Source organism: Megascapheus bottae, chromosome X (genome assembly GCF_031878675.1).
Source record: "Megascapheus bottae isolate mThoBot1 chromosome X, mThoBot2.hap1, whole genome shotgun sequence".
In the NCBI taxonomy this organism is placed as follows: domain Eukaryota; kingdom Metazoa; phylum Chordata; class Mammalia; order Rodentia; family Geomyidae; genus Megascapheus; species Megascapheus bottae.
Window position 1 is genome coordinate 11553394 of NC_143547.1, and position 15415 is coordinate 11568808.

Genomic DNA, 15415 nt, shown 5'->3' on the forward strand with positions numbered 1-15415 from the left:
GCTTGCCTAGCATGCATGAAGACCTGGGTTCGATTCCTCGTACCACATACATAGAAAAAAGCCGGAAGTGGTGCTGAGGCTCAAGTGGTAGAGCTCTAGCCTTGAGAAAGTCCAAGGACAATGCTCAGGCCCTGAGCACTGGCAAAAAAAAAAAAAAAAAAAAAGATCTTGTAATCTAAGAATTTTTTTTTCCCATCATGGAATACTTTTCAGACCTGGCAAACAAACATTTATTGGAAATTAGATTTAGCATAGTTGGTTAACATTTATTATTGAGGTGAGAAAGGAATTAACTGTGTACTAGACAGAAGAAAAGCATATATTGAATAGCGTTAGGACCATTTTTTCCCCCATAGAAGAGGTTTATTTAAAATATATCATGACCAAAAGCTTAATAAAATAGGAGGCATAGTTACAGGCTTCTAATACGTTTTTTTCAGCCCCAGTTCTCTTCACAGAGTTATCAGCATGTTTAATTTTCATGCATAATAGCATTAGTTATTATTGTCATTTGTAAAGGGAGATTAACAGATAGTAAGTACAAACAAACCCAAATAAGCACTGAATAGAAAGGTGACAAAGGAAAAAAGAAGACCTTTTAATATTAATTATAATGGGTAGGACGTCTAGACAAATTATATTATCTGTTTTCTATATGACTTGCAAGGACAATTAGTAACTCTGGCAGAGATAGAGTTGGATGTTTGCTTTTAAAAACAGGTGAAATGACAACTTAGCATCTCCCTGGTTGTTACCTCCCCTGGTGAGTCATGAAGTTATGATATGATGCATTGGTGGATTTGAGTTTTAAAAATAACTTAAATGAGATTTCATATACACATACATACATACATACATACATACATACATACATACATACATACATACATACACACGCATACATACACACACACACATACACATACATACATGCATGCATGCATGCATGCCAGTCCTGGGACTTGAACTAAGGGCCTGAGCACTGTCCTTGGGCTTTCTCAAGGCTAGTGCTATACCACTTGAACCACAGCACCACTTCCACTCTTCCCCGCCCTCTTTCTTTCTTTCTTTCTTTCTTTTTTGTAAGTCCTGGGCTTGAGCACAGGAGTCCTTGGACTTTTTCAAGGCTAGAGCTCTACCACTTGAGCCTCAGCACCACTTCCAGCTTTTTTCTATGCATGTGGTACCAAGGAATCAAACCCGAGTCTTTGTGCGTGCACTCTACTACTAGGCCAAACTCCTGGCCTCTGAACATTGTATTTTCAATTAAAAAATAATTTAACTTCAAGCTGGGCGTGGTGGCTCAGGCCTATAATCCTAGCTACTCCAGAAGCTGAGATCTGAAGATCAAGGTTCAAAGCCAGCCCAGGCACAAAAGGATCTGAGACTCTTATCTCCAATTAACCTCTAGAAAACAGGAAGTGGGGGAAGTGGAGCTTGGCTCAGGGGTAGGGTGGTAGCTTTGAGCTGAAGAGCTCAGGGACAATACCCAGGCCCAGAGGTAGGGCAGCTGCCTTGCGCTGAAGAGCTCAAGTAGAGCGCCAAGGCCTCAGGCCAAGTTCAAACCCCATGACCCACAAAGAACAAAAATTTAGTTCAATGAGTGGACCAAGCCTGTACTTCACACCTGTAGTCTCAGCTCTTGGAAGTTGGGTGCAGGAGGTCTCAACTTTGAAGATAGTCTGGGCTACGTTGTGAGAAGTCATCTCAAATTAATACATAATAAATAACATAAGTTTTACCTGTCTGGTTGCTTCTTTAAAATTACAGATGTCTTTAAAATTAACTGTATTACAAGTTTCAAAAGGGCTCACTGATATTCTCATCCTGAAAATAAAAGTTTATCCTATTAAATCTAGATAGGACTAGAAAATCCTGTGAAGGTTAAAGATACCACTTTTAAATCGGAAAGTTCTACAGTGTGCTTTTGCTTTATGTACAAGTCTTACAGAGCTGGAAGAACTGATTCATGATGCTTTCTCTTGAATTTGGTTGTAGCAACTTCCAGGAAGAATGTATTCTGGGGAATAAGGTAAACCATCACAGCAGTGGGCTGGATGGCGTTGGAGACTCAGTTTTGGGCCGCCATGACACGGAAATAGTACTATGTGGCAGGCTAACATACCTAACTTAAGTAGCAATATACCCCTCTTACAAAGAGAAAAGGCCTGGCTACAGAGCCTGGAACCAGGGATGGAGATTGTACCAGTTATTGAGCCCTTTCTTTCCCTTATCATATCATAGTTCTTTCTGATCTCCATTCTTAGGCAGATGTTGTTGTGGCTTCTTAAGCTCTTTCTTCCCCTTTCCTCCTACCAAATATCTGCCTGCTTATTATTTACATTTCAAAATTATCATCTCTCAAAATGTTCCAAGGCTTTGAGAAAGTCAGACTCTTGTGGTCCTGCAGATAGGGATGCCACGAGACCCCCATCTTTGTACACCAGCATCTCACTTAGTGATCACTATACTTCCATAGTAATACACGCAGCGCCACAGTCCCCAGAACTGGTGTCTTAGTTTGAATACCCAAGCTTTACTGAACTTCATTTGTGATTACTTATCTTCTTTGTTTAACAGTTAGATTTTACAAGAGACACACTGTTGATTCATGAAAACATTGTTTTGTCTGGCTATGAGACAACTTAAAAGAACAAAAAGAGAATAGCTGTAGAAGTGTGAAAAACGTTTTAAAGGGCAGAGAGGTAGGCAGTGCTTATTTGACGTTGCTGTAAAGTAGTGACCACTTGAAATTGTCCTCCAGAGAACACATGTAGACTGTGTTCTACTTTTTTTTTGGCCAGTCCTGGGTTTGAGCTTAGGGTCTGAGCACTGTCCTTGGACTTTCTGAAGGCTAGAGCTCTACCACTTGAGCCTCAGCACCACTTCTGGCTTTTTTTTCTATGTATGTGGTACCTAGGAATTGAACCTGGGTCTCTGTGTATGCTAGGCAAGCACTCTACCGCCAGGCCAAACTCCCGGCCCCCCTGTGTTCTAATTTTAAACAAAATATTTTTTTGCATTTTAAAGTGTTTTATGTTGACAATAGTCTTTGAAGTATATTAAATTATATTACATCCATCTCACAAGTTAAATACTGTCATCATACCCATTTTTCAGAGAAGAAACCAGCATAAGAATTAAGTTACTTGGCAATTGAGAAGGTCATTCATTTCTCTGCATTACTTTTTTGTTATTGGTAGTGGTCGTGGGGCTTGAACTCTTGGCTTGGGTGCTGTCCGTGAACTCTTTTGCTCAAGCCTAGTGATCTACCACTTCAAGCCAAAGCTCCATTTCCGTCTTTGGGTAGTTGTAGATAAGAGCTTCACAGGGACTTTTCTGCCCCGTCTGGCTTTGAAGCACAATCCTCGTTTCTCTGCATTATGTTAATGTTGTGATCTCTACTAATGAATTAAAACCCAGTGGTTCCATTTTGAGGTGTAATGGAAGTTTTTATTTGGACACGTTGATGTTTGTGTGTTATGTAGGATATATCTTTTTATTTTATTTTATTTTATTTATTTATTTTGCCTGTCCTGGGCTCGAGCTCAGGGCCTGAGCAATGTCCTTGAATTTTCTCAAGGCTAGAGCTCTACCACTTGAGCCTCAGCACCACTTCCGGCTTTTTTCTATGTATGTGGTACCGAGGAATCGAACCCGGGTCTTCATGCATGCTAGGCAAGCACTTTAACCACTAGGCCAAACTCCTGGCCCAGGATATGTCTTTTTAAAAAGGATCTGTTAGTCTGCCTGCCTCCTCTCCCTCTACCAACCCTCTTAAATTTCATGGGTTTCCAAACTTTTAAGTTTAGTGAAAAGATAATCTGAGCTCTAAGGAGTTCACAGAGGGAATTGCTATTTTTAGTTGCCAATGGTGATGGTAAGGCTGAGGGCTTTTTCTTTCTTGTCTCTCCAGGGCTGGTTGATTTGTGAAGAGCCAGCATGTCGCAACCGAACTCGACACCTTCCCCTTCAGTTCTCCCGAAATGGGCCTGCTTGTCCAGCCTGCATAAAGTCTATACTTCGACCAGAGGTAAGTAACAGTTTCATGCTAAAACACAAAACAAAACAAAAACAAAACAACTTTAATCATCTGTTATTTCTTTACAGTGACTAGAAGGTATATGTTTAAATGGTGTTTTGTAAGTAAAAGAGAATCTGTTTTCTTGGGGGGCAACTTCATAATAATAGAAAAGATGTCATTCTTTTATAGGAATTGCTAATATTCTTGATTTGATCAGGATCCCATGGAATGGGGACAATACTGAGACTTAAACCCTTAGAGTTTGTCATTTGCTAACCAGGTCCTGTTTGAGCTATACCTCCAACCCAATTTGTCCTGGCAATTTTTTTTTGCCAGTCCTGGGCTTGGACTCAGGGCCTAAGCACTGTCCTTGGGTTCTTTTTCTCAAGGCTAGAGCTCTACCACTTGAGCTTCAGCACCATTTCTGGCTTTTTTCTATATATGTGGTACCAAGGAATTGAACCTGGGTCTTTCTGCATGCTAGGCAAGCACTCTACCACTAGGCCGAACTCCTGGACCCCTGTTCTGGCAATTTTTGAGATTAATTCTCTTTTCCCCGTAGCCAGCCTTCATGCCCATCTTATTATATGTTTCTGACTGCAGTGGAGATGACAAGTGTTATCATGTCCAGCTTTTCTCATTGAGATGGGGGTTCCTAAACTTTTTTTTTTTCCTGAGCTGATCTGGAACCACAAACCTCTGGCTTTTAGACTCCCATTGGGATAAGAGGTGCAGACCACTGTGTACAGCTATTGGATGACATAGGGTCTTTTTGCCCAGGGTGGAGCCATGACCCTCCTAATCTCTGCCTCTTAAGTAACTCAGAGCCCCTATTTTAAGAACGAGAAAATTTCCCAAGCTTGTATCCTAAAGAGTTTATTTTGTGGCTTCCCCCTCCCCCCCCCGAACTCAGTAGCATTTAAGTAGATGCATAGTTCTCAAGTTTTTTTATTAAAGAATTTATTAACATTGATTTTTACATCATATTTCAAATGACGTATTTAACAGACAAGTATCCAAGAAAGGAATCTCTGGCACTTAGATTTTAGAACATAATTAATATTTGACTGAGGGTCTGTATGTCATAAACACATTAATCTATGTAATAAAACATGTCTATGGAGTCATAGATTTCTATGTCTATGTAGTTGTGTTTGTATTTCCAATACCATGTCCATAGCATGCATTGGATATGCAAATATTGAGTCCTCGCTCTTATACTGTAGTGTATAATTTTTCCAATTTGTTTCTGGATTCTGTTGGCTAGTATTTTATTGAGGAGTTTTGCGTCTGTGTTCATTAGAGAGATCGGTCTGTAGTTCTCTTTTTTTGTTGGGTCTTTCCCTGATTTGGGGATGAGTGTGATATTAGCTTCATAAAATGAGTTTGATATTTCTCCTTCTGCTTCTATTTCTTGGAAGAGTTTCAAGAGTATAGGTATTACTTCATCTTTAAAAGTCTCACAGAATTCCGCAGTCTTCATATATACATCTCTGGGATAAAGTTCAATCTCATTAATGACTCCCAATTGGAGATTGTAGAGTCTCAAAATACCTTCCTTGTAATTAAGATGCCTTTCCTCTGTTGTGCCTTGAAGCATCATCAACCTAAGCAGCATTCCCCATTCCCCACACATGGTAAGAAAAATGTTTATAAGTCTTTCCAAAGAGAGGCTTATGATCAAGTACCATGTAGTAAATGCTGAGCCCAGCAAATTACAGCCAGTTTATAGTAGGTCTTCTCAGAACCTCTAATATGATAATGTGCAATCTACTTCACCAATTCAGGGCTATAATGTGCTTCAATTTCCAATTTCACTTAAGCCAATGGATTTGTAAGGTTTGTGGTGACAAGATGTAACTTAGAAAGCTATTTATTTTCAACAAGATTCTGTAACCAAGTTTTGACTTGAAATCTTTTCCCTAGAAAAGATACACAGGCTAATTTTAGGAAAGTATTTTGTTGTGTATTCCCTTGTTATTTTGCATATCCATATGTATATTAGGTGATTATGGTCACGATGGAAATAAGGTTTTGCAGTTTACCTTTTGTCAACCATTTCTCTGTGTTGCTACTTATCTTTTTTGTGTGTGTGTGTGTGTGTGCCTATCCTGGGACTTTGAACTCAGGACCTGGGTACTGTTCCTGAGTTTTTGTGCTAAGGCTAGCACTCTACCACATGAACCGTAGTTCTACTTCCAGCTTTTTGATAGTTAATTGGAGATAAGAATCCATGGATTTTTCTGCCTCAGCTAGCTTCAAACTACAATCCTCAAATCTCAGCCTCCTGAGTAGCTACGATTATAGATATGAGTCACCAGTGCCCAGTGCAGTCACCAGGACCTACTAATTTATTTTAATACTAAAAATTTTTACACATTTCTCAGTGTACACTTTAGGCTACTTCTTAATATCTCATTACTGGAAATTTCCCAATGAATATTTTCCTGCTTAAATGATCTACTTCAATTATTTCCTTAGGATAAATCCTTACTAGTAATATTTGTCAAAGAGCCTAAGTACAATATAGTCTTGATTCATATTGCCTAATGTCTTTCCTGATGGATTAGCCAAAACATTCCTGCTGTTATATAAAAAGGGTTCCAGTTTTATTGTAGCTTTTCTAGCATTTGGAAGTTATCATTAGTTTGTTTTGAACTAACTGAATAAGTAATAATTGTTTCTTGCCTCATTTGTTGTACACCTTTGATAATGAGCAAGTCAGATATAGGGAGGGTGGTGTTGGGATGAGTTATAAACTCAAGTCTTCATGCTTTCTAGGCACATGCTGTAATGCAAGCCATATCTCTAGCCTTTTTAAGTGCTGGGCATTTCTGTGATAAGGTCATGCTTCCTGCCTTGGTACATGCATAGTTGCCAGTCCACCTATTGTAGGCTTTTTTTCATTGCTGAGATCATAGGCATATACCATTGAATCCAACGTCCATGTTGGATGGAACTCATTGGCTTTTCTGCTCCAGCTTCTCTGGAACCTTGATTTCCTATTCTCATCCTCTATTGAGCAAGATTAATAGACAGTCACCACTGTTCCCAGCTTTTGGTTATGGGTTCTAGTGAAGTTTTCTGTTCCGACTGGTCTGTAACTTTAATCCTCCTAGTATCCACTTCCCTAGTAGCTAGAATTACAGGATGAGCCACTGGTGCCTGGCAATTGTAGACATTAATTGCAGACATTTTTAATGTGAAACACAGTGTAGGAATTACCTGTCATAGCAAACAAAATCTTTTTACCTCAGTCTCATCTGAAGACTTACATCAGTGAGAGAAGAATAAAAAAGAACAGAAGCATGTATGTTTAGTATGACTCATCAAACCACTTGTAGGCTCTAGGGGAATCACCTTGCTTCTTGAACTGATGCTGCTGCCTTTGAGACTTTTTAAATATCTAACTCATCAAGTCAAGTTGATGAAATTTGAATTACTTCTTAGAAAGTCAACCTGTTTTGTGATTGTGTTTTTGGTGAGAGATTTAAAAAGTATGTGTCCAGCTAGTAGATTATTAAACTTCTGATAAACACTGATGATGTAGTGGTTGATAGTGGCTTAATATATACTTCTTAAATTATTTATTATTCATTTTGGGGTATAGGTATGGTTACTGGGGCTTGAACTCTGGGCCTAGGTGCTGTCCCTGAGTTCTTCAGCTCAAGGCTAGTGCTCTAGCATTTGAGCTACAGCCTCACTTCTGGTATTCTGGTTGTTAATTGGAGAGAATTAACGGACGTTAGGTCCTGGGCTGGCTTTAAACAGCAATCCTCAGATCGTAGCCTCCTGAGTAGTTAGGATAACAGGAGTGAACAACTGGCTTGACTTACCTATTTTTTTCTCATGAATACATCAGCACAAGCATTTTAAAGTGACCTATTTGTTCCCTCATATCATCATCCTTCTCAAAACTGTTATTTTATGTAGGTATTTCCTCAGGGTACAGCTGTTCTTTCTAGGGAGAAGCTTTCATAGAAATCTCTCAGATCGTACCCCCCCCCCCCCGAAATAACTCAGTATCATAGCTTCCTTACAGGGACCTTGATAGTAGAATTCAGCCTACTCTTCTGTACTCCGTTTGAGTTCATAGTGATGAGGGGAAATTTAAAAATTTCTGTTTATGAAGACCTTGGACTTTTCTAGTAGGCAGAAAAATTTACATCTTTTCAGAGTCCCAAAGAAGCTCCCAAAACAGTTGTAAAATGGACATAATCATCACAATTAACTGAAGAGTCATCCAAAGTCTTTATGAGATTATGCTCATCTTGTTCTTAATTTCCCAGTCATGCAACTCAGTCATACCTTACTTTTTTAATTTATTGTGTCATTCCTGGGGCCTAGACACTGTCTCTGAGCTCCCCCCTACTTCCTTAAGGATAGAGCTCTACCACTTGAGCCACAACTCCACTTCTAGCCGGGGCTGGCTTTGAACTGACATCTTCAGATCTCATTTAATTTCTTCTAATAACTACATACATTCCAGACACTTTGCAAAGTACTAGACATTTCCTTGTTTATTAATGGTTGAATGGATAAGGAAAATGTGTATGTATGTGTATGATTGAGTATTTTTCAGCCATAAAAAAGAATGAAATTATGTCTTCCAAGAAAGTAGATGGGACTGAAGATCATTATGTTAAGCAAAATAAACCAAATAACGCAAAGACAAATAATGCATATGTTTTCTTTCATGTGCAGAATCTAGATTTAAAACAACAACATGAAAATAGGAGGGGGAGTATTTGGAAGGAGAAAATAGATGGAGGACATGATAGGGCAAATGGGAGTGAATATAATAAAATATATGCATGTATAAAATGTCACCATGAAATCCATTATGTTTCATAGTTAATATACACTAATATGAATGGTTTTAAAACTAATTTTGCATCTAGATTGTATAAAATTGCTAGCAGTGGGCAAAATTGGCATTTGTAAATGTCTGTTTGGACAGAATGCCATCCATCCCTAGTTATCAGGCTAGTGAGGACTTGAAACAGGTTGATGAGGTTTATGGTGGGAAAGCACTAGCCTCTTCCTATGTCAGTCTTCCTCACATTGTAACTCTACTCCTATTTAGTCCAGGGTTGCAGTTGACTTGAGTGCTTTCCAGAACTGACTGGAAATATTAAAACTGGCTGCCCTTCTGGCTCATGTTGCCAGAGTTAGAAGAAAGCTGGGACAGTTTTGTTCCCAGGACTTTAGACATTCCCCCTCTTTATGCTCAAGTACTTTACTTTTTGATATTTTTTATTGTAATTAATAAAAGGGTTACATGATATTTGCCAGATACAAGGTGCATTAATTCACATACATTGATACCCTTTCACATGTCTTGGTCCCCATTACCCTCCCCCCAACTCCCCATCTTGTTTTCCCCGCTTCCCTATCCAATTCCAAATAACCAAATACAAATATATCTGATATATCAGATATCAAAGTGAGATACTGTAACAATATGAGATAACCAAGGGACAGCAAGAGAACTGAGAGATAACATAGTACTTAAGGACAACAATCATTCATTGTATGGCTTTTGTTTCTATATCCTAGAGATCCTTTCAATTACCTTCATACTGTATGGCCTTATGTATCAAGGTTTTGCTCTATTGCAAATCTCTGCTAGGAGAGCCCAAGGTTTCTACTGATTATGACAAATGAAGGAAACCATTGAGCCTAAGTTCCCTTGAGTCTGGCTTACTTCACTTAGTATGATTTTTTCTAAGACTTTCCATTTCCTAACAAATGGGGCAATGTCGTTCTTTCTGACAGCAGCATAGAATTCCATTGTGTACAAACACTACGTCTTGTTGCTCCATTCATCAACTGAGGGACATCTAGGTTGGTTCCATATCTTTGCTATGGTAAATAGTGCTGAAATGAATATTGTTGTGCTAGTGGATTTAGTATGTCCTTGTTTCTGGATGATTGGGTAAATGCCAAGTAGTGGAATTGCTGGGTCATAGGTGAGCTCTATGTTTAGCCTTTTGAGCCACTGCCATACTGCTTTCCATAGTGGTTGAACGATTTTGCACTCCCACCAACAGTGTAGTAGTGATCCCTCCTGGCCACATCCCCTCCAGCATCTGTTGTCATTCGTTTTCCTGATCCTGGCCATTCTAACTGGAGTGAGGTGGAATCTCAGAGTTGTTTTGATTTGCATTTTTTATGACCAGAGATGTTGAGCATTTCTTCATGTATCTATAGGCCATTTTTGTTTCTTCTTCAGAGAAGACTCTCTTTAAGTCTTTGGCCCATTTTTTAATGGGATGGTTGTTACTTTGGAGATTAGTTTTGGAGTGATTCAATTTTTTGAGCTGTTGATATATTTTAGATATGAGGCCTTTATCTTGTATGGTTGGTGAAGATCTTCTCCCACTCTGTAGGCTTCCTAATTAATTTACTAGCTATGTCCTTTGCCATACAAAATGCTCAGGTACTTTATAAATCTGTGTGTATCCATAAGGGTTTTTTTGTAGGCCCAGGAGATTTTATCTGTATATAAATTACTTATTATTAAAAATATTTCAAGGTTTGCTACATAGGAAGTACCTTGAAATACAGAAATGAAATGTTTGCATATTTAGATTACTAACTAGTAATGGGATCCTTTTTCACACTGGTGATAGAGCTAGGTCTTACTAGGTTAGACATAAATATTAGTATCTCTTATTTTAAGAACATGATTCTGACTTTTTATTGTGACGAAATGAACATAGATATGAATAGAGCCTCGGTGGATTCTTTATTTCATTCGGCAAAAAGAAAGGTACATTTTTTAAAAAATGAGTCTTTCGTGATAGAACTAAAATTTCAAATCCAACTTTTTTCTCATGAACATTCCCTTTCTTGGTATGGTATTGTCTACAGGTGTCTTGCATTGTGGTAGAAATCACTTTCTTAATTGGAACATTGAGGTGGCCCCCTTCATTTATTTGTTGACTCAACTACTTTTCTTGAAGGCTACTTCTGACAAAAGCAGGCTGCTAACCCTAACTTGGAACATGCCTACCTAGGTTTCCTTATATTCTCCTCTACTAAAATCTTTTAAAAGAATATGAATAATGTAAACCACTTCTGCTCCTTAAGGGAAACTAGAATCATCATGTGGTAGCTGAAAATTGTTAATTTGTTGAGTACGTTAGGGATGGTAAGAATTGTGCCAAGTTACCTAGACAGAGGTTTGTTTCTGAATAAAAAGTAAACATTAAAATAATTATGGTCTCCTAAGGCAGGAAGCATAAGCTATACAGGAGGAGAAACTTTGAACTATGGCAGGAAGTCTTAACATCTGTATGATCGTTGATAATTATTTAGTAGAAAAAAGGATTTTTATCAGGAATGATCCCTAAGAGTTCTTTGCGATTTTGGTGTACTTCTTTGATGCAAGATCGCTAAATTCTCCATACAGGCCCTTTTACAACCAAGCAGGTGCTAGCATTCTTTTCAGTGTATTTTTTTTTCATGTTTTATTCTGTTGCGATAAAATTCCCCTAACATAAAATTAACCATTTAGAAACAAGCAGTGTAGTGGCAGTAGTACTTTCAAGTTATACAACCACTAGTTCTAAAACCGTTTTCATCACCCCAGAAAGCAAATCCCATACCTATTACGTGGTTTTTCCCATTCTCCCATCCTTCAAGCTCAGATGAAATCTAATCTGTTTTCTCTTTCTATGGATTTTCTTATCCAGGATATTTTATATTAGTGAGATGTGATAGGATGTGATATGTCTGGCTTTTTCACTGCTTCTTAGCATAATATTCATCCATGTTGTAACATTATCAGTTTTCACTGTTGTTGTTGTTTCCAGATAATATTCCATTGACTGCATTGTGTTTGTCAGTTCTTCTGTTAATGGACATTTGGGTTTTCTTTCAGTGTACTCTGGACCTGGGCGCTGTCCCTGAGCTCTTCAGTTCAAAGCTACCGCCCTGCCCCGTGAGCTACAATGCCACTTCCAGTTTTCCAGTGGTTTATTGGAGATATGAGTCTCATAGTCTTTAGTGCCCCGACTGGCTTTGAACTGCGATCCTCAGATCTCAGCCTCCTGAGTAGCTAGTCATGAGCCACCGTGCCCGGCCTAAACTTCAATTTTCATAAGGTCGAATGGTCTTACTTTAGGCCTGAATTTATGTCCTGTGGTTCACTTGTTGGTGCTTCTACTGAATGATACTGCACAAAGCTAAAGCAAATGTTTTATCTGTTCATTATAATGAATGAAATGAGAAACCCAAGCTGCATAGAGTACTTCAAGTAATCTGACTAGTGCTAATATACAACAGTATAAGCTTGATACTGTCACCTTTCTTGAACAGTAAATCTTTATTAAGTCTGTTTAAAATTGCATTAACTTTTTTGGCATCTGTAGTCACCACCGTTGTTACTGTTGGTTTTAGTTTGAACATTCTGAACACTAAAATAGAGAAAAATCATTTTGTACATGCAAATGCTAAGCTTTGTCCTACTATATTTTGTTTTTGCCAGTCCTGGGGCTTGAACTCAGGGCCTGAGCACTGTCCTTGGACTTTCTTAAGGCTACAATTCTACCACTTGAGCCACAACACCACTTCTGGCTTTTTCTATATATTGCTACCAAGTAATCACACACAGGTGTTCATGCTTGCTTGTCAAGCACCCTACCACTAGGCCAAACTCCCAGCTCTTCCTATCACATTTTCTTAGAAAACCTAGGTATAAGACTCTGGAAGTAGTATATTAACAATTATTACAAAGTAGGTAACTTAAAATAATGGAAATCTGTTGTCTCATTCTGGAGGTCAGAAGTCTAAAATCTCAATATCAGTGTGATCATTCTGCTTTTGAAATCTGTTGGACATAATCTTGAATCTTCTAGCATCCATTAATCCTTGGTGCTCTTTGGCATGTAAACATATTGTTTCTATTTGCTCATAGCTGCCTTTTCCTAACGTGTCTTATAAGGACACCAGTGACTCTGGTTTAGGGCTCATACTAATTCAGAATGATGTTAATTTAATTTAACCTGCCAGGACTGTATTTTTAAGTAAAGTCACTTTTACAGGTACTGAGGGTTAGGACTTTAGTGTATTTTTTGAGGATATACTTACTTATAACATGTAGGAATTGTACTGAGCTGTAGGTAATGGAAACTAAAACTAACAGTTTAAAAGGACTCTACATTTTATTGTCTACATTGGAAATAATTAATTTTGTAACACATGACATAAATCTAAGTGTGGAATATCCAGGATTGCTCTGTGTCATCGGGGCCATAGGCTCTTCCTGTCTTTGTTAGCAGAAGTACCAAAATTCTATCCTCAAGGTAGCAGCATGGTCCAAAGAGACTGCACAGGATCTTTCAAGTCATGACAGCATTAAAAAAAATTCTATTAAAAAGAATAGACTCAAACGAATGTTCATCCAGCCAAGTTAGTTTTTAAGCAATCTTCCTGGAAAGTCCCACTCAACATTCCTGCCTACATTTCATGGGCCAGTGTTTAGTCGCAGGGAGATAATTGTCTTTAGTTACTAAAGAAGAGTAGACTGAGTATTGGGGGTCTCTCAGCATTCTTTGAATCAGAGATTTTCTGATGAACTCTGTGAATCTTATACAGACCCTAATCCATCACTGTCCTGTTGTGGATGTTTGGATCCTGATTTATCCAACCTTTTGGCATCTACAATTTTGATGCAGCAATGAGCATCTCCTCTTTCCTTCTCTAAAATATTGATTAAGATGTGGAAGTGTGGCTGGGTGCGGTGGCTCACGCCTGTAACCCTGGCTACTCAGGAGGCTGAAATCTGAGGATCACGGTTCAAAGCTAGCCCAGGTACTAAATTCCATGAGATTCTTATTTCCAATTAACCACTCGAAAACAGGAAGTGGCACTATTGCTCAAGGAACAGGGCAATAGACTTGAACTGAAGAGCTCAGGGACAGTGCCCAGGCCCAGAGTTCAAGCACCACAGCAACAACAACAACAACAAAAATCGTGGAATTGTGTTTATGTACATGCCAGTGGATAGATACCTTCTTCCCAACAGACATTGCTCCGCTTTAATCAGCACTCTTTGTGTAGGAGTGTATGAGCGGTCACTAATTACCTATGCTTCTAGCTTGTAGTTCTCCACAATGATTTTACCCAAAGGTTTCTCCCAAACAGAATCTTCATCCCTGTCAATCAAATGCTGATGGCCTCATGGCTTTCCAATTACATTGTCTCGTAGAAAAATCATGGGGTCTATTGTCTTTGACAATCTGGCACAACAGGATTTTAAAAAGAAAGTATTTTGTTGTTGTTGTTGTTTATTCACTATGCACCAATATCCAGTTGCTCCTGGAGAAGAATCATATTTTATTTTGAAAATATGGTTTTGGTAATGGAACACATAATGATCCTGGTTAAAGAGGTTTTACTAAGTATGATAATGATAAGAGAAATCTAGTCATAGTAATCAATCATGGAATGTGGGATAGGTTACTGCTAAATATTAGTGAATTAGACCTACAAAGGACTTGTTAAACTGTGGACAAAAAGCAAGAGAGACCTTGTATTGAAAATTGTAGCCAGGTACTGGTGGCTTACACCTATAATCCTAGCTACTCCCAAAGCTGAGATCTCAGGATTGTGGTTCAAAACTGGCTCAGGCAGAACAGTTGAGGAAACTCTTATCTCCAGTTAACCACCAGGAACCAGAAGTGGCACTGTGGCTCAAAGTGATTGAGCGCCAACCTTGAGCAAAAGAGCTCAGTAACAGCACCCAGGTACTGAGTTCAAGCCCCACAATCGACAACAGAAATAAAGGAAGGGAGGGAGAGGGGAGGAGGGAAGAAAGAAAGACAGGAAGGAAAGAAGGGAGGGAGGGAAGGAAGAAAAGGAAGGAAAAAGAAAATTTGTAAGGAGTTTTTTAATCACCTGTATTTGAGAAAAAGAAAATTGCCAAAGTGGGGAGTGGCAGAAGATGTAAGGGCTTCTAATAAGCCTGTAATATAATGAAAGAAGTAGGGAAGTTCCCCACACTTCAGTGGTCAAAGTGTGCAAAGAGCAACAACAGCCTTATGACTTGGTAGTGAAGATAATGGTGACGTGATAATGGAGAGATGATGAGAATGATCATGAAACTAGCACATTGGTTCTCCACTAAGATAATTTGTTGTATCCTGCCCTGAGGCATTTTTGGTTATCATGTCGGAGAGGTAGAAGAAGCATATATTTGTAGCATCGAGTACTTACAGGTGAAGGTTGCTGTTAGGCATCCTGCAGTGCACAGGACAGTCCCACAACAACAACAAAAAACGATAGCAAGGTTAAGAAACCGTGAACTAGAGCATTGAGTATAGCACTGATGACCTACAGGTACAATGAGAAGATAGATTTGGAGGTGAGAGGGAAAGGCACTAT

The 15415-nt window shown here is 38.8% G+C and overlaps 1 protein-coding gene across 1 annotated transcript in view; it reads left to right on the forward strand.

The window, feature by feature from the left end:
- Pola1 (DNA polymerase alpha 1, catalytic subunit) overlaps window positions 1-15415 on the forward strand; it is a 314550-nt gene that overhangs the window by 201006 nt on the left and 98129 nt on the right. The window contains exon 35 of the mRNA XM_090325812.1: window positions 3917-4033. Within this exon, the coding sequence (XP_090181938.1) occupies window positions 3917-4033 (117 nt within the window). The remainder of the gene's footprint in view (window positions 1-3916; window positions 4034-15415) is intronic.